At 33.8% G+C, this 24,254-nt stretch overlaps 1 protein-coding gene across 1 annotated transcript in view; it reads right to left on the bottom strand.

Annotated features, from left to right (window-relative positions):
- ZNF385D (zinc finger protein 385D) overlaps nt 1-24,254 on the bottom strand; it is a 917,929-nt gene that overhangs the window by 670,564 nt on the left and 223,111 nt on the right. The window contains exon 2 of the mRNA XM_047737891.1: nt 13,082-13,300. Coding sequence (XP_047593847.1) covers nt 13,082-13,300 — 219 coding nt within the window. The remainder of the gene's footprint in view (nt 1-13,081; nt 13,301-24,254) is intronic.

The raw sequence follows: 24,254 nt of genomic DNA on the forward strand, positions 1-24,254 counted from the left end.
TGTACACAACAAGTGACTTTTCTCTTGCTGCTTTCAAAATTCTCTCTTTAACTTTTGGCGATTTGATTATAATGTGTCTCCATGAGGGTCTCTTTGGATCCATCCACCCTATAATCTAGGAGTTCCACCTCTGAGTATATAACCAAAGGAAAAGAAATCAGTATCCAAAGAGATATGTACACTCCTATGTTCATTGAAGTAGTATTCAAGATAGACAAGATATGAAAACAACCTTAGTATCTATAGACAGAGGAATTAATAAAGAAAATGTGGTGTCTGTGTATGCATTTGGATTACATATACAATGGAATATTATACATATGGATATAAATATAGAATGGGATATTATTCAGCCTTAAAAAACAAGGAAGTTCTGCTATTTGAGGCAACATGGATGAACCTGGAGGAGACTATGTTAAATTAAATAAGTCAGACAGACAAATACAGTTGGCCCTTGAACAACATAAGGTTTAGGGGCACCAATCCCCTGTGCAATCAAAAATCTATACGTAACTTTTGACTTTCCCAAAACTTAACAACTAATAGCCTAGTCTTGCCTGGAAGCCTTACTATAACATAAACTGTTGGTTAACATATGCTTTATATGTTATATTTATTATATACAGTATTCTTACAATAAAGTAAGCTAGAGAAAGGGAAATGTTATTAGGAAAATCATAAGGAAGAAAAAATATATTTATAGCACTGTAGTGTAAAAAAATCCACATATAAGTAGAACTGCATAGTTCAAAACCACATTGGTCAAGGGGTGACTATACCACAGATCTCTGGAGACAGAATTAAGATGGCTGAGGAGCAGGGGTACTCTAGGTTGCCTCATCCCCTGAACACAACTACATAAACACCAAATCATCTGGACACCCAAGAAATCAATCTGAGAACTGAGAGAGCAAAACGGCACAACTAGAGATAGAAAAAAAATACCATATGGGAAATGTAGCAGAGTTACAAATGAATATCTAAATGTGCTAAGTATAGTAGCTTTCTCTGTGTATTGATTCAAATGTTCCTATTTGGATAATTCAGTCACTTTCAGTTCTAAAATTGCCTTTCAGTTTAATCTCTATTTCCTCTGTTCCTGTCCAAGAAGATTTTGGTATTGGAGCAAGTCTTACGTGAACAAATTTGGAGTAAGGGTGATCTCTGGCACCATGATGATGGTTTTTTGAAATATGCTGGTGGATGTCAACGGGGGTGCAGCTGGTTGGGAGCTCATCTTAGGGTATTCTACCATTTACATGGCTATTATAACCAAAACTCATTTCATTTCTATCTACATGAGGAACAAGAATATCTGCCTGGCTAACCTGACCTTATATTGATTCATGTTAATGCTATAAACCACTTTGAGTCTCTGCTACATCATCAAACCAAGACCAAGTCTAGGATGTGGGCCATTCCTTGCCTCATCTCATGCCAGACCCCATAGCAACTCAGTTATGTATGATTTCACCGTGTGGAGACATAGGGAAATACCGGAGTTTCTCCTCCCATCAGAAAACTAAGCAAAGCTCTACTGTGCAACCTAAGCCCTCCTTTTCTTGTCTCTTTACTTAGCACAAACTCACCAAAATAAAACTATTCTGGAGTGAGTTCTAACACTTCTTTAAGCCTTGATGTTTCTATAAGATCCCTAATATATCTTACCTCTCTGGGACTTCTTGTTTCACTTCCAGTTTTCCCCTATACCTACAACCCCGCTTCTTTAATTTTAATACTTCCCTGAATCATTTATGGTAAACAAATATCTGGTACTGTTCATAATAATAAATAACTCAGAAATATTTTAGATCACTCTATTCTCTCATTTTATTTATTAAATTTTAAACTCCTTTAACTGTTGGATGCCTAAGGCTACATCTCCAAAGGAAACAAAGAGCACTCCTCTTCCAGTGATGTTAAAAGAAATATGTTATTTGTTTGTTTTTTGAGTGTGCTGTTTGGTTTATACAATTTTATTGTAATTAAATCTCAGAGAAATTATGTTATAGCATATGATATTTGGTGGTGGGCTTTTATATAAGTTAATAAATGCAGTAATTAAATAGTATATCAAGGAAAAGACATTTGTAAGCATCATAAAATTAATCAGTCAACCTTAGGATATGATGGCAAAGACAATATCTTTGATAGTTTGGTAAAGAAATCATTTCAGGATCAGATACATTGAATGTAGGGATCTTCAGTTTGATTTTTAAAATTTTGACCTCAGAAGTATAATTAAAATGGGTCCTGGTGCTTATAATAGTGAGAATATTGTACATTATTAAGATGTTTCTAGAACTAAAGAAATTTCTTAAGGAAATTTTATTTAAGAAGGAAAAATATTTTATGAAAGTAGGAATAAAATCCTGATAGCAGGAATTACAACATCAGTAACACTTTCATTAGTCATGTTAGCAAACAGGGTCCTTGAATAGTTGAGTAAATAAAATGTGTCTAACAGGATTATAATAAATTAATATTTATTGAGTACCTATAAGATGTGTTTGGCTGTTATGACACTATTCTAATTTATTATCTCAAAATCTGACTTCTTGACGAAAAGATTAAAATAATGAAAACATTTCCACTACACGTAAAATTGTGATTTTTCAGCATTCAAAAAATACATTTTGAGGTTAGTAACTGAGTATATTTCTAAACCTCTTTTTGTCTTAATAAAAAATGATGGTAGCAGAGGTTCCTCCATGTTTGTTGAAATAAATAAAAGTAATATAGTTTGTTATTAAGATGCTTTAATTTGGGTTTCTTTTACATTTAATAATGGATGAATTAAACATAAAGAAACTTACCAGTATTCAAAAAAGCATTCACTTAGCCCAGGGTAAAAATCAATTTATAAAGTATAAGCCTTGAATTTTAGATGGGAGATGAAATGAAAAGAAAAAAAACTAAGACCTCTTATCTCAGTAAATCTCTCACACACAAGAACATCCTGGATATAGGGACTCTAGCACGTATGTGGCTGGTTAAGGTAAAAAGTAAAAATGACAGAGCACTTGTCATCAATAAATATTGATAATTATACAGTAAGTATTTTTCAGGTAAAAATGTAAATGTATTTCTAGGGGAAAAAAATGGCCACCATATGAAGACGACATCCTCAACAAGTGAAGATATAAAAAGAAAAAAATAAAAACATATAAAATATTGCTGAAAGAAGTAGTTTGGGATAAGGTATATACACTTGGACACTCTTTTATGATTAAGTTGTAAAATTTCATGGTCAGTATGCCAAACAAAAGAGCAAGACCAGATGCAAACTGTGGTGTACATAACCCAGCTGCCCTCACACAGATGGATTATCTGTTCCTCAAATTACCTACAGTGTTCAGGGCCCACTCACAGCCACCAGAGCTAGATGTATAGAGGGAGAGAGCCATTTGGTTTCAAGACTTGTAGATCTATGAGAGTCCCTGAAACGTGGCTGAAAATATAACAAGAAAACACTTTGATTAGTCTCTTGGGTTTGCAATTCATCTTCCCCCAGCACATGTTAAAATAAAAACAGATGGTCACTAAAATGCCTCTATAGGAGAGCTTTTGCTGCTGAATGAAGTATGCAAATTAGGCTATGACCATCTCATTGCTCTTTCTCTTCCATTCCCTCTTATTGATTTTCTATTTCTTCTAACTAAATGGTGCTGGAGAATCCCAGTTAAAGGAGCTTAGAATGTATACCCAGGGAATTTGAATTTTTAAGGAAACACTGAGGGTGACTTTGAATCAGAATCACCAACAGACCAACAGAGAAACACCGTCTTAACCTTTCAAAATCTGCCTTGGCTTTTCCCACTTCACTGAAATAATTTCTCAAAGAAGCCTGCCATTTTACAATTTTCAGATCTCCAATAGGGGTTGCCTTTCTTGACCTCTCTGAATAAAGCCTTCAGGACCCACTGGTTAACCACATTCTTTTTCTAAAATTCTCTCCTCCTTTGCCTTCCAAACCCTGGAGCAAGCATAGCTGTTCTCTAGGCTTGAGAGGTGATATAACATCGTGGATATCAGTATAGATTCTAGAACCAGCTCACCAGGGATCAGGGTCTGACTCCACCTCTCTCTAGCTAAAAGACCTTGGGCAAATTACCTTCTTTGTCTCATTTTACTGATCTCCATAATGGACACAAATTAACTACAGTAACTTGCAGAAATATGATTTAATAATATACATTTGATAACATACACAGCACAAAGCAAATTCACAATGAATTACTCATTATTTACATTTCTGACACCTTCATTAACTTCTTAAGATACGCTTTCGCTTCCTCCTATACAATGAGAATTAAATTTTAAGGTTGCTTTTCCTCTTCTTTATTTTAACTATTTCATAACTCCCTCAGCTATAGTTCTTCTATCAATGAGCTAAAACTCCATTTAGTAGCACAAACTGAATAAGCAGTTGGTCAAATTACCATCTTTGTTACCTACCCTCCAATCAGCTTCTCCTCTGTTTAGTCTTAACATTCAACCACACTGCTCTAAACTAATGTAATAATAGTCACACAGCATACAAACAGGGTTCTAATCTAGAACCTTGTTAATTCTTCATTCAAGCTGTATTCACTATTTTATTTCTCCTGGTAGTTATATATATTGCACAAATTTTCTTTGTTAGAAGATTTGAATTGAGAAATGAATTATTTGTCAGAATTACTACTGCATATACATGTTTAATATATCTTAATGAAGTTAAATACTCTTAAATTAATTCTCTTTTTATTTCTCTCCTTTTGAAACCATACTTATACCTTTAAGTCATTGATTAATTCATACAACCCTCTATATTTGTGTACTTTTATTTAGCTATTGAAATAAAATCTTAAAGGAAAATCATATGTGTTTTTTCATCACATATTCTCTCTGAAGTAAAATCTTAAACTGAAATTTACATTCATTTCTTCTCTCCTCTAAAGATTGGCAAACCTTAAGTGAATAGTAAATATGTCTCGTTTCTATCTTTGATTTCAACATTGTACCTGATACAAGTGGTTGGAAATATATAATGTCTTTTGCCTTTCTACCTGTGTGCACAGCGTCAGTCTCAATTCGGATAGTCTTGACACCCATTTAAGTTCTCCAAGAAGAATCTAACTGCATATAAAATGTCAGTAAACATTTTACTTCAAAAATGTATTTTTACATTTTTACATGTTTACCTTACATTACATTTACATTACATTTACATGTTTACATTAAACATTTTACTTTAAAATCTTTACTGAAGATTCCACAGGTGACATATAAGAAAGAATTACAGCACACATTATAAAGTTAACACATTAAAATTTCAGACTAGATAAGTCTGGTCCCTTCCTTCCCTTGTCCCTAACCCCAAGAAGACATTCACTTTCCAACCTGTTTGGCTCATAGTCCCCAGACTCATTTGCTCTTCACTTGCCTACAATTAGGTTGCAGGTAGGTTATATCCCATCTCTAACTGCAAACCAACAGAACTAAATTCATCACAATGTTCATCAAACACTGAGCTGCATCTTTAAGGCTATTTCAGATTAATCTTTGAGGTATTCTCAAGTTTTGTTGGAAATTCAAACTGTAGAGCTTTTCTTTTTTCCTACCACTGTGGGTTTCCACATTTGTGTTTAGATTCAGGGTTTTACCTCATTCTCATCACATTTTGTTATATCTTCCAGAAATTCCTATTTTACTCTTCACTGCGCAGTGCTGTTATGGATTTATTTACTTTTGTTCTCAAATTTCTTATGTCACATCATTGCAAATTTGGAAATAGAGCAAATAGATGTATCTAGGTTGCTATTTTTGAAAATTACTTTGTTACATCTTATTCAAAGACTTAAAATCAATAATTTGGAGGTCTATTTAATGAATTAATCTAAAGAACCAACTGAAAAACGCACACACATACACATATGCTCATACTACTGTTTAGTGTTTCTGAGAAACAAACACAAAATGATGAAGCATGCCATGCCTGAGGCGAAGCTATAGAAACTTCCCAATGCCAGTGTAAGTAGGGTTGGCCTCTACATGCACACTAACCTGTTTAGGAAAAGGGAATTCATACATAAAAGCATCCAATTTCCATTACCTACTAGCACTGTTACCATGGGCAAATAACTTTTAGGGGAAACATAAAGGAAATAGAAAAAAAAAAAAAAGAAAAATAGGTGTACTTTCAAAAATAGAAAAGTGAAAGTGATTATTTTCCTAAATCTAGAGAATAGAAACACTAGAATTGGAAGATATTACTGTGGAAGTAGTTAGTGACTGAAAGAGGCAAAAGGTGAGGAAACGAGAATTTGACCTGTGCTAAACAGATTTGAAGTTCCAATGCACAAATGAATTATTTTGCACCCTCAGTTTATGATACTGCTGCTAGAAGTTCCCAATTCTTCAAACCTTCCCCAAACAGACACACACATATACAGATAGAAAATTACCAGTAGAAAATTCTTACATCCCAAATAAATTCTATTCTCAAGCTAAATAGCATGCATTTAACTCATTCTATTTTTTTTTTTAAGGCTTCTCTTAGTGGCCGGTTCACCTCATTTTTTTTCACCTCCTTTTTCATCAATAACAACAATCAGGAAGAACCAGAGTACACTTCTTTTCGGGCACAGCTGCCTACTGAGGTGGTCTCCAGACAGGGGTCATGCTGGATTATCAGCTTCAGATTATAAAAAAAAAAAAAAAGAGGGGTTTTCTTAGAGATATACTCTGGATAAGAAATCTCTGTGTTGACAAAAATGCTACTGTTCAATGAAATTAATGTTAAGTCCAAGTGCAGCAAGTAGCTAGTGGCTAGAATTTCACCTGTTTGGAATGATCAATGTGTTTCCCTTTTATGGAGAAGAAACAAATTTGATAAACAAAGCCAAAAACCTACTCAAAATTTGAACATGGCAAAACTAGCATTTGTCATTTTCTCCCATATTTTTATCCTTCAATGGTGAAAAAGAAACTTGGATCATTCAAACAAGAACAAAATTTCTTATTACATAATGTTGGACAATTTAATATCAGCATTTTTTCCTTGTCTCCCCGAGGCTGAAGCTTCTAAAGGATATAGTCAAGAAGAGAGAAGCTTGAGAAAAGGCAAAATTCCTTATTGCCATGTCACATTATGTCACATACTCATATAGAGAAGATATTATTAAGAAAGCAGTTATCATTACTTAATAAAATGACTCCAAAAGGCATCACTACTAATCTATAAGTGCACTAGTAAGTTCCAACTAGTCTACGGACATTCTACAAAAGCACAAATAGTCCTTGGAAATCAAAAGGTAAAACTAATTTTTATATAAATGAAGAATATATTATAAAATCAGGGTCTGAAGTAACAAAAAATTCTATGAAGCTATTTTGAATTTTTATTAACTACCAATGTTGCAAGAGAAGGCACCTTTTATAAATTGAAAATCCACTGACACTTTAAACCTCATCTGGGACAATCAATGGAAAAGAGAAAAGAGAATATATCAGTGAGGGCTCAAAAGGAAAATTTTATTTAGCTTTTCTGTTAAATAAAAGAAAATTTAATGCTAAGAGGATAGATAAGGGCGGTAATATTCTAGATTTATGTGCTACAAAACAATGGGCACTGAAAAACTCTAGAATACTATTAGATAAAACTGAATTATTTGATAGCAGCTTCAACCCAATAAAAATGGAAAACCAGGGTTAATAAAATAACTCAAATATGACAAAGGTATTATGAATAAAATAAAATTGTCACAATAGGTCAACTTGTTACTCAATCCTTTAACAAGCTTTCACAACAGCTTAACCATGGTGAGGGAGCTCATGAAATTGAATGAAATTAGTTGGTCACAGAAACTTTAAATAATCTGAAAGTTTTACCCTTTGTTACTTGTATTCCAAAATGCTCTTATGACTCAAAGGAGCATGTTTATGCTAATTTTCAAATTTCAGTTTTTAGATAAAAATATACCTATATACTCTAAGTATACTTCATTTTATTTTATTTTTTTAAAGATTTTATTTATTTATTTGACAGACAGAGATCACAGGTAGGCAGAGAGGCAGGCAGAGAGAGGAAGGGAAGCAGGCTCCCCACTGAGCAGAGAGCCCGACACGGGGCTCGATCCCAGGACCCTGGGATCATGACCTGAGCCGAAGGCAGAGGCCCTAACCCACCGAGCCACCCAGGCGCTCCAGTATACTTCATTTTAATACTCAACTTTATACTTCCTCAATATCTTATAAAATCCCTGTATATACAATGAAGACCTTATTAAGCTTTTTCCATTATAGAATATATCACATAATTAGAATGTAAAATGACAAATGTGAGCAATATTTCAACATTTAGCCAGAAATCACAACTCCATTATTAATTTCTTTAGGGTAATTTTAAAGTATGCATTCATAAAAAAGATGGTGATATGCAAGCTCTATTATATAATCATTCGTGTAATACTGCACATCCAATATTGCTTACTCACATTTATTTGCATATGTGAAAGAACTGTGACAATTTAGATGAAGTTACTTTTGCAGGACTCTTGGCGATTTTTATTTTAGTTTTGTACATTTATGAATAGCCCAGATGGGACAATATTATTTTTTTTTTTTTTAAGATTTTATTCATCTATTTGACAGAGAGAGATCACAAGCAGGCAGAGAGGCAGGCAGAGAGAGAGGAGGAAGCAGGCTCCCCGCCAAGCAGAGAGCCCGATGCGGGGCTCGATCCCAGGACCCTGAGATCATGACCCGAGCCGAAGGCAGCGGCTTAACCCACTGAGCCACCCAGGCGCCCCGGGACAATATTATTTTTATCATCAGAAAAATAATAATTATTTCCAGAATTAATTTCTAAGTAAATACAAAATTAAAGATGTTTTCCCATCCAAGTACTAACCAGGCCCGACCCTGCTTAGCTTCCGAGATCAGACGAGATCGGGCGCGTTCAGGGTGGTATGGCCGTAGACTAAAGATGTTTTCCAAAGAGAAAATGAGTAAGCCACACAGTTTGTACTGGAATTTCTTTAGTTTATAGTTTTCACGAAAGGGTGAGACATGGAAGCTCCAGAGTATGATCAAGTCCACACACTTAAGCAACTTTTAACTACAGAATACCCTTTTGCCACTTCTGTATCTTCTCATTTTAAAAAATGTGCAACAAAAAGAAATGTATTTTTAAATAACAGTGATAAATTATAAAAGACTATTTACATGACTATTCTCTATAAAGCATTTTCAGAAGTTAGATTTGGTAAAGAGCATTTAAGGAAACGTCAGATTTGTTGTAATAATGTAAATTAAGTAGTTTAAAAAAAGAACAAAACTCAACAACATAAGAATACATCCAAATACATGACATAAACTTGTGACACTAGAATTTAAGTTTACCAGGGAACTTGGTATGTTGTTGACAATAAAGACATAGGCAACTTTATGGATAGAGTTATTTGGCAAATGTCTTAGTCCCTTTGATTCTTAACTACCTCATTTATAAAATAGAACAGTATATGCTCTTCAGAGTTGTTGACTGGGATTTAATAGATGATATCTATAACACACCTGGAATAATAAATACTACCTCACTTTTTTGCTCTCTTCGCATTTTTTTATGACAACGGTTATATTCAGGCATCAAATAGACAATACAGATGGGGGAAAGTGTTAAATTTTGTTGCCTTTGCACAATGAAGCATACTATGCATGTTACTTTTTAAGATACAGCAAGCATTGGTGGTATCTTAGATAGATTTCCAGGAAATACATGCAGATAACTGTGGGTGCGTGGTGAATGAGAGATCTATACCTGTGAGGCATGAAGAGAGCAGGCCTGGGCCAGGGGTGAGGTGAGGCTCTGATAGCACTGCCACAGTAGCATCTGCAAATCTGAAGCTGGAATGGCCTCTTAGAGTTGTCCACCCACTTTTGAAGCAAAGAGCTGGGATTTTTGCAGCCTGACCCCCACAAGGGAACAAGTTCAGGAAATGTAGCTTCCTTTGGCTGAGGGCATGCTTCAACTCAGCAGGAGGGACACTGGAAACTCAGGACAGCATTAACCCAAGACTGGAGCACACACATTCCATATAATGACTTCTACAAAAAGTGCCGGACGGGGTCTATTAATTAGTTAGTACACATAGTACATTTTTTCACTGTGATCTTCAGATGGTCATTTTCTCTAATAAGTGAGATGACATGAGAAATGCCTTATTTTGCTCAGAAAGACAGAAACCAAATTTTAGATGTGGTGATTGTCTATCTTGTTCACTCCTGTTCTTTGCAGTGTGTGTTAGGATATGCTTTAAGGCATGTAATTATACAATACTCTTCATTAAAGACAGAAATGATAGTACGTTTTCCCCCATTTAGAAATCCCAAATTAATAATAATAATAATAATTAGTTCCAGGTCTATTATTTATTTTATTTGCATCCTTAAAAACAAATCAATTAGGTACAAGGTTGGATGAATTCAGGTAAACATATCTATTAGCATATTGCTTTCTTGACACTACTACATTTAATTATTCACCATTTGAAATCCAGATTGAAGTGAAGATTTTCTTAAATGGAAGCAGGTTATAGCAGTCCATTTCACAAGTATGCACATTCAAGAAGAATAAAATAATTTCCATATCTTTCTATAAATAAATATGATAATGTTCTCAATGAAGAATTTGTAGGATCCTTTATTCTTAGGAATTCCATTTTTAGCTTGGTTTCTCTGTGATAAAGGAATTACCATTAATAGATATATAAGGCTATATATCTAGATATCTATATATATCTTATACATCCAAGGCTTATATATCTATTAACGGTAATATATAATATATGTATTATATATATAATATGGTATATTATATATATAGATAGATATATCTTATATATCTTATATATCTATATATATCTACAGATATATATCTTATATATCTATATATATCTGTAGATATATATAGATATATAAGCCTTTCTTACTCCGAACAGGTCTAAAAAAGCACACTTTTAGAGTGGGGAGATTAAGGGATATGTATAAGAAATAATATGTTTCTATATAAATGTAAGGTACTAACTCAGTTGTGAGGTTGATTGTCCATGGTTAGATCCCCTTGCAGATACAGGTCATCACTCCTATGAAGTGTCATCCCAGGTCAAACTAATATGACCCAAACTTGGTGTTCTTATTAATTTGTGGCTGTTTTTAATGACTTTTACAAGAAAGAGCCTTGGGGAAAAAATATGAATAGAAAATGTAGCAATAAATTTTGTTAAGCACCATATTGATCAATGCATTGTTGGAAATATGATAGCATTTTTTTAGGTTCTATGAAAATGATTTCTCTCTTTGAGTAAAGAAAGGCACATTTTCTGCAGAATATTCATTCTGAGGAGGCAGTAGACTTCAGAAGAGCAGGTATATAGTTTGATTGCTAGTTTGACCATTTAATAGTTGTGTGACCTTCATCACACTATTTAATCGATGTTATCCTCAATTTCCACATTTATAAGAAGAAGATAATGGCAATATCTCTGTGGTTGTAAGGGAAAATTAAATAAGAAAATGCATACAAAGACTTTACCACAATGCTAGCCCATTATAAATGCACTGATGAAATGATTTAAAAAAAAAAAATCAATTTGAGGGAACTCATTCCTATTACTAGAATTTGAAAACCTTTGACCATTCTAAATTTTGTCTGGGACTGGCTCTGATTTGAGTTTCTAAGCCAGGCTTGACTTTTGTCCTGGTTTCTTTCTATGATATCATTTATGATTCCTCCAAAAGAGGTTTGTCAGTATAAACATAGGTGAAGGAAAACACCAAAGCTGGCACCATTACCTCTAACAATACAGACTTAAAGAAAAACAACTTGAAATTGAATCATACTGTGCTTAAGAAGTTTTTACCTAAATGTCAAACATAAGATTAAGAAATTCAGAATAGAGGCTGTGAAATATATTTTTTTAAACATGACCTAAGCAAAAACATTTTGTCTTACTAGTTCATCTTATGCCCATAGAATTTAGTAATTATCAATTATTTTCCGATGACTGTTTTTGTTTTTTTACACGCCTTTGACAAATAATATCCAAGATTAACTATTTGCCATACAACAGAGAGAGAAATATGGAGTCCTTTTTATTAGAATATTTTAGCTTATCCATACTAAAAACCACAAAGCAAGGTAGAAATAATTTCCATCTTAAAAAATGTACTGTTTTTCTTCTCATTATTTGGTAGCCTTGAAGCAAACTACAAAATTTACATTTAAAAATCTCCCTGATGGCAAGCCATGAGAACAGATCAGAATTCAGTTTCATTTTTAAATACCATTAAAATTCTGACAAAATATATTTTATTTATCAAACGTGAAGCACCCAACCAGAATACACTATTGTAACATTTTATTTGCTATTGATTTAGCTTTCCAAAGGAATCCATTCCTCCTCTCCCTCACCTCTCCAGGCTTTTTCTAATGAAGTTGCCTTTGTTCCCAGTGTGCATCTTTGTGTTATTTTTTAAATCTATTTACTCCTAAACTCAATCCACACTTCCAAAAATATTCCAAAATGATTAAACAAACCATGAATTTTCACTAACAATTTAAACAATCTGTAAGTATTCACAGATCATACTTTATGTTAAAACCTCTAGTTTGTAAGGTATGTATTTTTCTCAATTTAACTGCAGTCTCACTAACCTAATGAAGCCCTTCACATGCAAAAACAACTCTAAATATTGTTTTATATAAAATTTAAAAGGATGTCCATTTCCAAAAAACTACATTAAAGGTGAACATCAAGGAACTCTAACATCAACTTTTTCAAATTATAGCAAATATCTTGGAGGGTTGTGATCACAATCATAATACAATTAAATATATACAATAAACAAAATTTCCCCTTTCATCCAAAATGCTGTGGGAGATTATTTAATTTAATCTACTGGGCTGATAAAGCTTTTACTTGACGTGCTGTCCTGCTTTTAAAAATAGATTAGTCTATTCCTTTATATTTACACTTGCAGGTACACAAATAGCTTAAGTTGATGATGTAAAATTGAGTATATTTTTTGAAAAACTTACCATTGTCATTTTTCAGCATCCCATTGCTCAGTTGTTTTAATCTCTTTTGATGTGATTTGCCATTGTAGTGGATTTGCGCTTGAGCTGCCGAATTCAGCTGAATGTTACAAACATTGCACAAAGTGAAATTGGTATGTTTCTTTTCTCTTTCCGGTTTTTCTTCAAAGTCATCAGGTAAAAATTCAGCCTCACTTTCTCCATCATGTGCACATGTGAAATCTAGGGATGCAAAGGAATTTATGAACAGGTTGATCGAGACTCCTAGATTCTTTCCTAGTATTGAAGTGGACAGCAAATAAGCACTGCTCTAGATAATAAGAATTCAAAAATTTCCACTTCCTCCCTTTTTAGTACATCGCTTTCATACATTCTAAAAGTAGATAGATTCTTTAATGGCATACCAATGAGAAATATTCACTTCAGTTTTTCTACGTCAAATAGTGGGTTAAAGTCCTGACAAGGTCTAGCATGCATTATTTCTCTCAATCATTTGACAACAGAAGAGGCACTATAGATTTTCCTGTCTCATAGGTGAAGAAACTAAGGTTTAGGGTAGTTAAGTAACTTGGCTAGGGTCACAGAGCAAATAAATGGTACAGTGGAATAAGCAGTTTTATTAATCTCCAAACCCCAAATTCTTCATCATCTTGTTTTCTAGCATGTATTAATGTACTAGATATTTCCCTTTTGATTCAACTAAGTAACTTCCTTTTATTTTTCTATTCCTTGCCCATTAAGTAAAGGCACTTATATCTGGATGGATATATCCTATAAATACAAAAATGCTGAAACTTTTTCAATACCTAAAATTTTGTATTTTATACCTGGAACACAAAAGAGATTCTGAATACCTAAGATACCTTCGTTATTAGGGTACAAAAAGTGTAACTTAACTATAGATTGCAATAGAATATATTATTTTGGGACAAACAAATGCTTTGTATACTCAAATCCAAGAGAAAAGGGCCACTGACAATTCCAGTACCTCTGGCTTTGACATAGTAATAATTAACTACTGCAATATATATATTTTACTATTCATTTAGAAATTACTTAAAACAATGTCTCCTTTCTAGAATTTTTCTGTGTTTTCACTGCATGGGACTCTGTACAACTCTTACGGTCCAAATTTGATTTCTCCATTCCAATTTTCCAGATTTCTCAAGGATTTATTTTATTGTCATTGAAAATATTGGCAGAGGAAAGCAACAATCATTTTAACATGCATTTGTTAATTACCTACCGTATGGCAGGCAATATCATAGGTGCTGGAGATAAACTGATAAGCAAAATGAGAATGGTTCCTAACATTATTCAGCTTACTGATAATGATAAGAAGTTCATTAGAAGATGGGCTTTGTCTGCCTTCAGCTCATATGGCATCATATGAATGAGATAACAAATAGCAAAATAATTTTAACAATCAAAATTTACCTACAAAATCAAGGCAAACACCTAGTACTTAAATCCGTTAAAGAATATTGAAGTATTGGGTGCCTGGGTGGCTCAGTGGGTTGAGCCGCTGCCTTTGGCTCGGGTCATGATCTCAGGGTCCTGGGATCAAGTCCCGCATCGGGCTCTCTGCTCAGCGGGGAGCCTGTTTCCCTCTCTCTGCCTGCCTCTCTGCCTACTTGTGATCTCTCTCTCTGTCAAATAAATAAATAAAATCTTCAAAAAAATGAATATTGAAGTATCTATGAGATACCACCTCACACCTGTCAGAATGGCTAAAATTAACAAGTCAGGAAATGATAGATGCTGGTGAGGATGTGGAGAAAGGGGAACCCTCCTACACTGTTGGTGGGAATGCAAGCTGGTGCAACCATTCTGGAAAACAGCATGGAGGCTCCTCAAAAAGTTGAAAATAGAGCTACCTTATGACCCAACAATTGCACTTCTTGGTATTTACCCTAAAGATACAAACATAGTGATCCGAAGGGGCACGTGCACCTGAATGTTTATAGCAGCAATGTCCACAATAGCTAAACTATGGAGAGAACCTAGATGTCCATCAACAGATGAATGGATAAAGAAGATGTGGTATATATCTACAACAGAATACTATGCAGCCATCAAAAGAAATGAAATCTTGCCATTTGCAATGACGTGGATGGAATCAGAGGGTATCATGCTTAGCAAAATAAGTCAATCAGAGAAAGACAACTATCATATGATCTCCCTGATATGAGGAAGTGGAGATGCAACGTTGGGGGTTTTGGGGGTAGGAAGGGAGGAAGACAAATCATAAGAGACTCTTAATCTCAGAAAACAAACTGAGGGTTGCTGGGGGGGAAGAGGGTTGGGAGAAGGGGGTGGGGTTATGGACATTGGGGAGGGTATGTGCTATGGTGAGTGCTGTGAAGTGTGTAAACCTGGCGATTCACAGACCTGTACCCCTGGGACTAATAATACATTATATGTTTATTAAAAATTTTTAAAAATTAATAAAAAAGAATATTGAAGTATCTAATTTCCAAACAGAGTAAGTATATAATCCATGCTTTGGGGGCGACCAATTTATTTAAAATATGTTAACCTCTTTTTAAGAAGGAAACTTCATCTTTCTTACTCAGGTAGCCCCTATTACAAAATACTATACATATAATTTAAGTGACCATATTGAAAAGAAAATAGATTTTGTGAAATGATTACAAAATTTTTGTTTAAAGTAAAATATATACTAAACAGATTCGTTTTTCTTATTTTATCTAAAAAAAGCGATTTAAATATCTGCTCCAGGTTGTATTCAGAATGTTTCAAACTTTCCTTTTCTAGAGCTGATTTATATTTCTAAACTCTTTCATCTCAAATATTATTTAGTGAAAAAGATTAAGTAAATGATGGTGCATTTAATCACTGTGATATTGTATAGCCAATAAAACAGATTAGAAAAAATTATAACATAAGAAATTCTTTCTATATAATTAAACAAAAACAAATGTAAATTTACAAGTGTTTACAACTATATAAAACACAAATAAGACTTAGAAAAAATGATAGTAGTTGATCTTGAATGGTGAGATTACAGTTGGCTTTTTTCCTACATCTTTTCCTCATTTTCAAAACTTTACATGATGAACACTTACTACATTTATTATTTTAAAAATCAATATATTTGCGGGGCACCTGGGTGGCTCAGTGGGTTAAATCCTCTGCCTTCGGCTCATTTCATGATTCCAGGACCCTGGGATCTAGCCCCACATCCGGCTCTCTGCTCAGCAGGGAGCCTGCTTCCTCCACTCTTTCTCTCTGCCTACTTGTGATCTCTGTCTGTCAAATAAATAAATAAAATCTTTTTTTTTTAAATCAATATATTTGAAAGAAATAAGTAAAAAAAGAGAACCTATATCCTACTGAATGAATGGTAGGTTTGTCAGAACTAAGCCAAACTACACAGATAGTCCCAGTACATGAGCTGTTGTGACATATCATTTTTAATAAATACATGTCTATGTTTGGAAGGAAACATTTTCTTCCTTGATTCACATATCCACTTTGACCTATAAAATAAGAATGTCTGCCAACAATTTAGTAGGAGAAAATACTGGAAAAGAAATTTTCTACCAAGTCTATGAAATTTATTTGCTTATGCATGAGGGGTTCCCTGATCACTAAAGAAACTGAAGACTAGGTCCCCAAAGTCAACAATTAATTTTGCACCAGGAGCAGGGAGAGGCAAGGATAACAACTCTTAAAGGAACTAAAAAGTAAGGTACATTAACCATGTGGCTATGAACATTAGAAAAAAAGGAAATATTGAATAAATTCTTGTGACTGGGGTGTGACATTGCAAACATTTATAGAATTTGCAAGAAAACAGCCATGTTTCAAATGGCACTCTCCAAAGTAGGAGGTAATATGCAAAACTAATTTTTTACTCCTAATATCGTAAAACAATCATTTAACTTCTGGAAGGGAAATTTTGTTCATCTGAGTTTCACTGAGAAAAAAATTCAGTGGTCCTACATAGGTTTTAGGTAACCAGCATGGAACCCAAACTATCTTATCTATTAATTTTTTTCCCATCTAACCTCTATCCCTCAGAACCACTGAAGACACTAAGAAAGTCGATAGCTTTACAAAATAATGTGGATCTAGGCTGTATCATGTAATAGGTTTAAGGATTAGCATTATTCTAGGGATGATTACTGTAAGAATTAGGTATTTGTGTGTGTGTGTGTGTTTAAATTTTGTTGACAAAAGTTTAAATTAATCCTATGATCATCGAAATAAAAGGGGGGCACATAAGAGAACTCATCTTTAGTAAGCTATATTAAACCATGTTTCTGAGCATAATTTGAGAAAAATAAAAATGAAAATAATGTTTTTCCTGGGAAGCAACAGGGTTCTTAAAGTTGATTTATAGTACATTGCTCTGACCTACTTGGGAAGCTTCTGAAGTAGAAGCTGAAATGTTACTTGAACCAAAGCACCAGCTTTTGGTGTTAAGGCTGCCCTGGAAATTGCTGATCGTTTCCTCCCCACCCCACCCCCAGGGTAACAGGTCATAACACTGATGGACCTCAAGTTTGGTGCAACCCAACTTATTAATAATCAAAAGTTGGGGAGTAGACAGAGAAGCCAATTAAAAGAGCTCCCAATGACCAAAGCTGGACCAACCAACTAAATGCCATATTATTGGATTATAGTCCAAAGTATAGAATACTTTTTACTTTAAATATAAAATATCAATGAATACATACTGATATTTTTTTAAATGGGGAAGAGGATGCAAACCCCCCATAAAGAAGTGATCCAAATAGTTTAAATAGATAACCCTTCTTCAAGAAGGATGGAACATAACTTCCTCTATCCCTTAAGAGCAGACTATACATAGTGACATATTTCTAAATAACAAAGAATGGAAAGAGGAAAAAAGTAACTCTATAGTGGAGAAACTTGACAAACACTACCTCATCTATGTAATCAAGGCTAACAGCAGTGATAAGTCATGTTGACAGCATGTATCCTTGATATAACATATTAAGAATGGTTTTTCACCTCTACATGTCTTTCTCACAAAAACACATAACCCAAGTCACAGCATGAGAAAAACATCAGACAAAAAATGAAGGACATGCTACAAAATACCTGTTACTCCTGAAAACTCTCAAGGTCATCAGAAACAAAGTTTGAGAAATTATCACAGCCCAGAGGAGCCAAAGGAAATATTAAAAGTAAATAAAGTTGAAAAAAAGAGCTACCCTACAACCCAGCAATTGCATTACGGGGTATTTACCCTAAAAATGCAAAAGTAGTGATCCGAAGGGGCAAGTGTAACCAAATGTTTATAGCAGTAATGTCCACAATAGCTATGGAAAGAACCTAGATGTCCATCAACAGATGAATGGATAAAGAAGATGTGGTATACATATATAGTGGAATACTATGCAGCCATCAAAACTCCTGAAATCTTGCCATTTGCAATGACGTGGATGGAACTAGAGGGTATTATGCTAAGCAAAATAAGTCAATCAGAGGACAATTAGCATATGATCTCACTGATATGAGGAATTTGAGAAACAACAGAGAATCATAGGGGAAGGGAAGGAAAAATGAAACAAGATGAAACCAGAGAGGGAGACAAACCATAAGAGACTCTTAATCTCAGGAAACAAACTGAGGGGTACTGGAGAAGAGGGGAATGGAAAGGATGGGGTGGTTGGGTGATGGACATTGGGGAAGGTATATGCTATAGTGAGTGTTGTGAATTGTTTAAGACTGATGAATCACAGAACTGTACCCATGAAACAAATAATACATTATATATTAATTTTTAAAAAGAAAGTAAATGAAAGGTGGCATCTTGAACGGAGTCCTGAAAGAGAGTCAGAACACTAGGTAAAAAAATAATAATAATAATAAAATCTAAATAAAGTATGCAATTTCATTAATATTAATGTATTATTATTAGTCCATTAGTTATGACAAATGGACCATACTAATCTGTCAACAATAGAAGAAACTAAGTGGGTGGGATATATGGGAACCCTACTAACTTGGCAACTTTTCTACACATCTAAAACTATTTTAAAATAAAATATTTATTTATTTTAGATTGGGGAAAGGTCAGGGACCGTTCTCTCTCTTCTTGAGGCATCAAGCCAGAATATCTTTGGAACTTCTGTATACTGGGAAAGAACTAAGAAAGAAGCTTCTCTTCTTTTTTCATCCCTTGTTCATTGATCTCCAGGCAGAAAAAATAAATTATGTGATTGGGAGGGTGAGGGAAAGGATCACCACCTCATGTGTGGCCCATCATCTTGGCTCTGTATTTCAAACTCACTTAAAATGACATTTTCTGGAGTGCCTGACTGGCTCAAACAGAAGAGCAAGTGACTCTTGATCTTGGGCTCATGAGTCTGAGCCCCATGTTGGCTGTAGAGATTACTTAAACAAAAATAAGACTTTAAAAAAAACTACACTTTCTTCTCTTCTCAGTTCCCTTATGTGAACTTAAAGTGTAAAGACTCACATCCCTGAAAGGAAGGCCCAGAATTTTCCAGCTGCCCTGCATATGAATTGAAAATGAAATTCAGACAGGAAAAGGTTGCAAATCCAATATGGACCATGGTTCCAAGATATTTTCTCAAATTTAATTTGCCTATTAAATAACCGACCAACAAACCCATTAGTGAAAAATTTAACACACCTCAACTGAGGCCTTTTGTCTATTTACGATAAGCTCCAATCAGGATGAAGAATTAGCTATTCACACACACACAGACACACACACACACACACACACACGTTATCCAACCAATCTCCATATAATAAAGAATTCAGAAACTCCATTTTTGGTGTTTCAACCCTACCAAAACAATCAACAACCATTAATATAAAATCAGAAGCATTTACAGGAGTGTATATTATTTGACAAACAACCTAATTTAATTGAGTGAAAACTTTTTCTACGATAATTTCAGTGTTTTATTTCAAAGTTAACAAGCCAGGTTCCGTCGTTTTGCCCATGGTTGCCCTTGTTTTCAGATCTGCTACCTTATCAAAAAGATAATCCTTGAAAATCTTCAAGAATCTTAAGGTTCTACAATATTTTGAAGTGACAGTAGATAACATCTGCCAACAGGTAGTTTAGAGCATAATAAACCATACGTTAAAAGGGGTTTTACAGGGAAGCCTGGGTGGTTCAGTGGGTTAAGCCTCTGCCTTTAGCTCAGGTCATGATTCCATGGTCCTGGGATCGAGTCCCGCATCGGCTATTTGCGGGGCAGGGAGCCGGCTTCTCTCTCCATGTCTGCCTGCTTGTGTGCTCTTTCTCTCTCTCTTTCTGACAAATAAATAAATAAAATCTTTTTAAAAAGGGGGGGGTTTACAAATGGCCCATAAAATCATATAGTAATAAATGGCATAAGCCCCCCAATGATTATTGTTTTTTCAATGGTTTCTCCTGCCATAGAATTTTTTTTTTAAATGAAACAGGGACTTATACATATAGAACACATTTATCACAGACTGATTTCCATTAAGAGTGGCATAACTAAATAGCAAACACTAAAAATACCTTTAGAAACCTTGGTATAACCATGTATATAGCAGTTGTTTGTCATTAGATGAAAATAAAATAAATATTTGATCTATGGATATGAGAAATGAATAGTTCAAATGGATAACAGATCGCTACCAAAAAAACAGAACTCATAAGTTCAATTGATAAGCTGCTTTAATTCCTTGAGTTTTGATAGTACTTATACAGGGATAAAAGATGATACATTTCATCTATTTCTTTCAAAATCAATTTCTTTGAAAAAATAAAAGCAAACATCTAAATACTGTTCAAATGTAAGACAAAGTTTGTTCTAAAAAATTATCTTTCTGAAGAGAGGAATCTACTGATATTAAATTCTTTACAGAGTCTATTATAAAGAACTTTCTCAATTATTTTATTAAGGAAAAAAAAGTACTTTTGGGGGAGGACATGGAATTCTAGACCATTTCACTTAAAGAGAAATTGTACTTGTACAATCTGTACAAATCCTTATAGAGTTTGTAATTCATTCTTGTATGACTTTACTTGACTGGATCAATAAAAAAGAAAGTAAAAATAAATATAACAAAGGTTTAATCATTATTTGTGAGAATATAATCTCATAACTACAACTGTAAGATGTCATTCTGAAGAAACCTTTCAAAGGTCATGTTAAAAATCAGAGAAAAGTTGTGAACATCTTGAATAAGTATTGATAGAGCAAAATAATACTTGGAAAAATAATACTATACTACTTTTACATGACTGGATACTGGTTACTTGGAATAAAATTTCCAGAGACAATATTGTAAATGGATTTTAAAAGGACTCATTTAATTTGAAATAACTTAAAAAATAAAACAGCCATTAGGTATATGAAAGGTGATTCTAGTGATGACAAATATTGGTCAATGTTTCAATGAAGTTGCTTCTTGAAATTAGAATCATAAATGAAATAAAATAAGCAAATATTTTATTTAAGATTTATTCATTTTGAGGGGAGAGAGAGAGAGCATGAGCAGAGGAAGGGGCAGAAGTAGACAATCTTTCAAGCAGTGCCTCTGCTGAGTGAAGAGCCAGAACCAATACTGGGCTTCATCCCATAACCTATGGAGATCATGACCTGAGCTGAAACCAAAGAGTTGGACGCATAATTGACTGAGCCACTCAGGTAGCCCAATAAGCAAATATTTTAAAATCTAGTCATCATTCTTGAAGTTTATGGAAGAAATTTAACCATTCTTTTCTCTTCTTGGTAGAAAATATGAGGGGTTGAGTTTTATTCAACATTTCCCTAAATTAGGATTTACATAGTATAAGTTATATCTACATCTATGTAGATACATATAGATATTCCAGATACGCTGCAAGAAATCATGTAAACTATTTCAGCAGTCAATTTTCCTCTGTTTACAAAACTAATGTAGAAAAAAATCATATTTTACTGTAATGGTCAAATACTAAATATATCAATTTTATGCATAATACATTAATTACATTTATAGCATTTCACTTTTGAGAAAATTATAGATCACAACATTCTTGTACATTTCAATTTTAGAACTGTAAATAGTCTGTATTATGTAATTACTTTAAAGTACCAACATAAGAACAATTTTGCATTGATCTACTTCCCCACTAGAGTGCAGTGTGAATTTAAAATTAAAACTACAGTATCTGGAGATTCCTATAACACTGGGCATAAAAATAGCATTACTGTAATTCTGTCATATTCATATACACAATATTCAGCTTTTGTGGCATGTATATATATAGTACATCTAATTAATTCCATGTAAATTCACCAAAATTTCGCTACAAAAATGAGACATTAAAAATAAATTGGAAGAATGTCATAGAAAAGCAGACACTCTAAATCAATCTAATCATCATGCTACTGTAGTTCTCCATTAATGAGCAGCCACTGTTTTATATACATTTCTGATTTAAATATCACTGTGGAACATTAAAAATTAGGACATTTTAATTAGTATTATTCTTACTTTTATGATAGGAAAATGATATTATAGAAAATTACATAAGACAAGTCAAGGTTAATGGATTATTATTTCAATTACAGTCTATTACATCATGGCATTAAACCAAATTTGTCAGTCTCAATGAGATTATGGCTTTCACAAGGTGAGGAGAGCTTACTAAATATTCAAGGATTCACAACCAAAATTCAACTGGGAATGTAAGGATGATATACAGAATGCAACTTTTAAATATATTCTTTTCTCTTTCTTAGGCAGTGGGCTTTCAGAATTGTAAACTCAGAATTTCTAGCATGAGGCCTCAAATAAAGAAAAATCCTACCTTACTCTTCAAGTAACTCCTCATGAAATCATGGCTAAAATGTCTTTGAGACCAAGCAAGAGCTCATAGTTTAATCTCAAAAATAAAAACAAAGGCAGGTCTTATCTTTTTAATAAAAGGCATTCTATTAAAACCAATTATTCAGTAGACAAATCTTCAATTTCAATGTTATTAATGTCATCTCTTAAAGTTTCAAAATCCTATGGAAAAACTTCCTAATAACTTAATATATTTTTATAAATAAGGCACAGATATTTCCCCATATTCTGGCCTTTTAAAATTGTTTATTTATTTATTTATTTATTTATTTTAGGACTCTCTTTTGAAATCAGCCATGACTGCAGCTCCCTGGCAAAATCTGACCCCCTGGATTTAAGCCATCCAGTATCCCCGCACCATGCTACCAAGGTGTTGAAGGCCTGATTATAAGCCATGTTCCTGAGTTTTCAAGCTATATATTTTTTTGATGCTATTTTAAATATTTTATTATGCTTTTTTAAATATTAGCCCTGTTCCCTTGAAAATGCACCAAATATCTTTGTACTTTCATCTGTATCCTACTTTGCATCTAAAACAGCTTATATAAAACTTAAGAGTGGTTTGCCCCAGAAAAACTTCTGAAGTACTAAATTAGAGATAGATTGCTTTGGCTAATATCTGCTGAAAAGTTCTGTGAGGGAAGGAACCAGAAACCCAGAAGATCAGTGAGAAGTGATCCGACAAACATATTTAAAGCACCCCCTCTATAAGCAGCACCCTTTTAGGCACTTGAAGATATTAGCACTTCCCAAAAACAAATACCCTAGCCTTTGTGGAGTTTGAGAAGAGAGTGAAAATGTAGGTTATATTAACTTGAGGATGACTTGATGATTGGTTACATGTCAAGAAAGACTAAAACTGGTATTTATTGCAATTAAGATTTAGCTTTGCAAATTCAGCAGTTGGGTGCTTGAGTTATTCATTTATTTCAAGAAACAGCTTTGCCTTCATCTTATTCATAATATTTAAAGTCCCAGGGTTTTTTCTTTTCTTTTTTCATGGACTTTATCTTCTTAAGACATATTTTGATATTTGTGTGATTTCAGTTGTTGTCTATGTCTATTTTGTTGTGTTTTTTTTTTTAAAGATTTTATTTATTTATTTGACAGAGAGATCACAAGCAGGCAGAGAGGCAGGCAGAGAGAGAGGAGGAAGCAGGCTCCCTGCTGAGCAGAAAGCCCGATGCGGGGCTCGATCCCAGGACTCTGAGATCATGACCTGAGTCGAAGGCAGCGACTTAACCCACTGAGCCACCCAGGCGCCCCACTGTTTTTTTTTATAATATGGACTTTTTCATGATATTATGCATGCAGTTTTAGCATAACCATT

Source organism: Lutra lutra, chromosome 1 (assembly GCF_902655055.1).
Source record: "Lutra lutra chromosome 1, mLutLut1.2, whole genome shotgun sequence".
NCBI classification, from domain to species: Eukaryota; Metazoa; Chordata; class Mammalia; order Carnivora; family Mustelidae; genus Lutra; species Lutra lutra.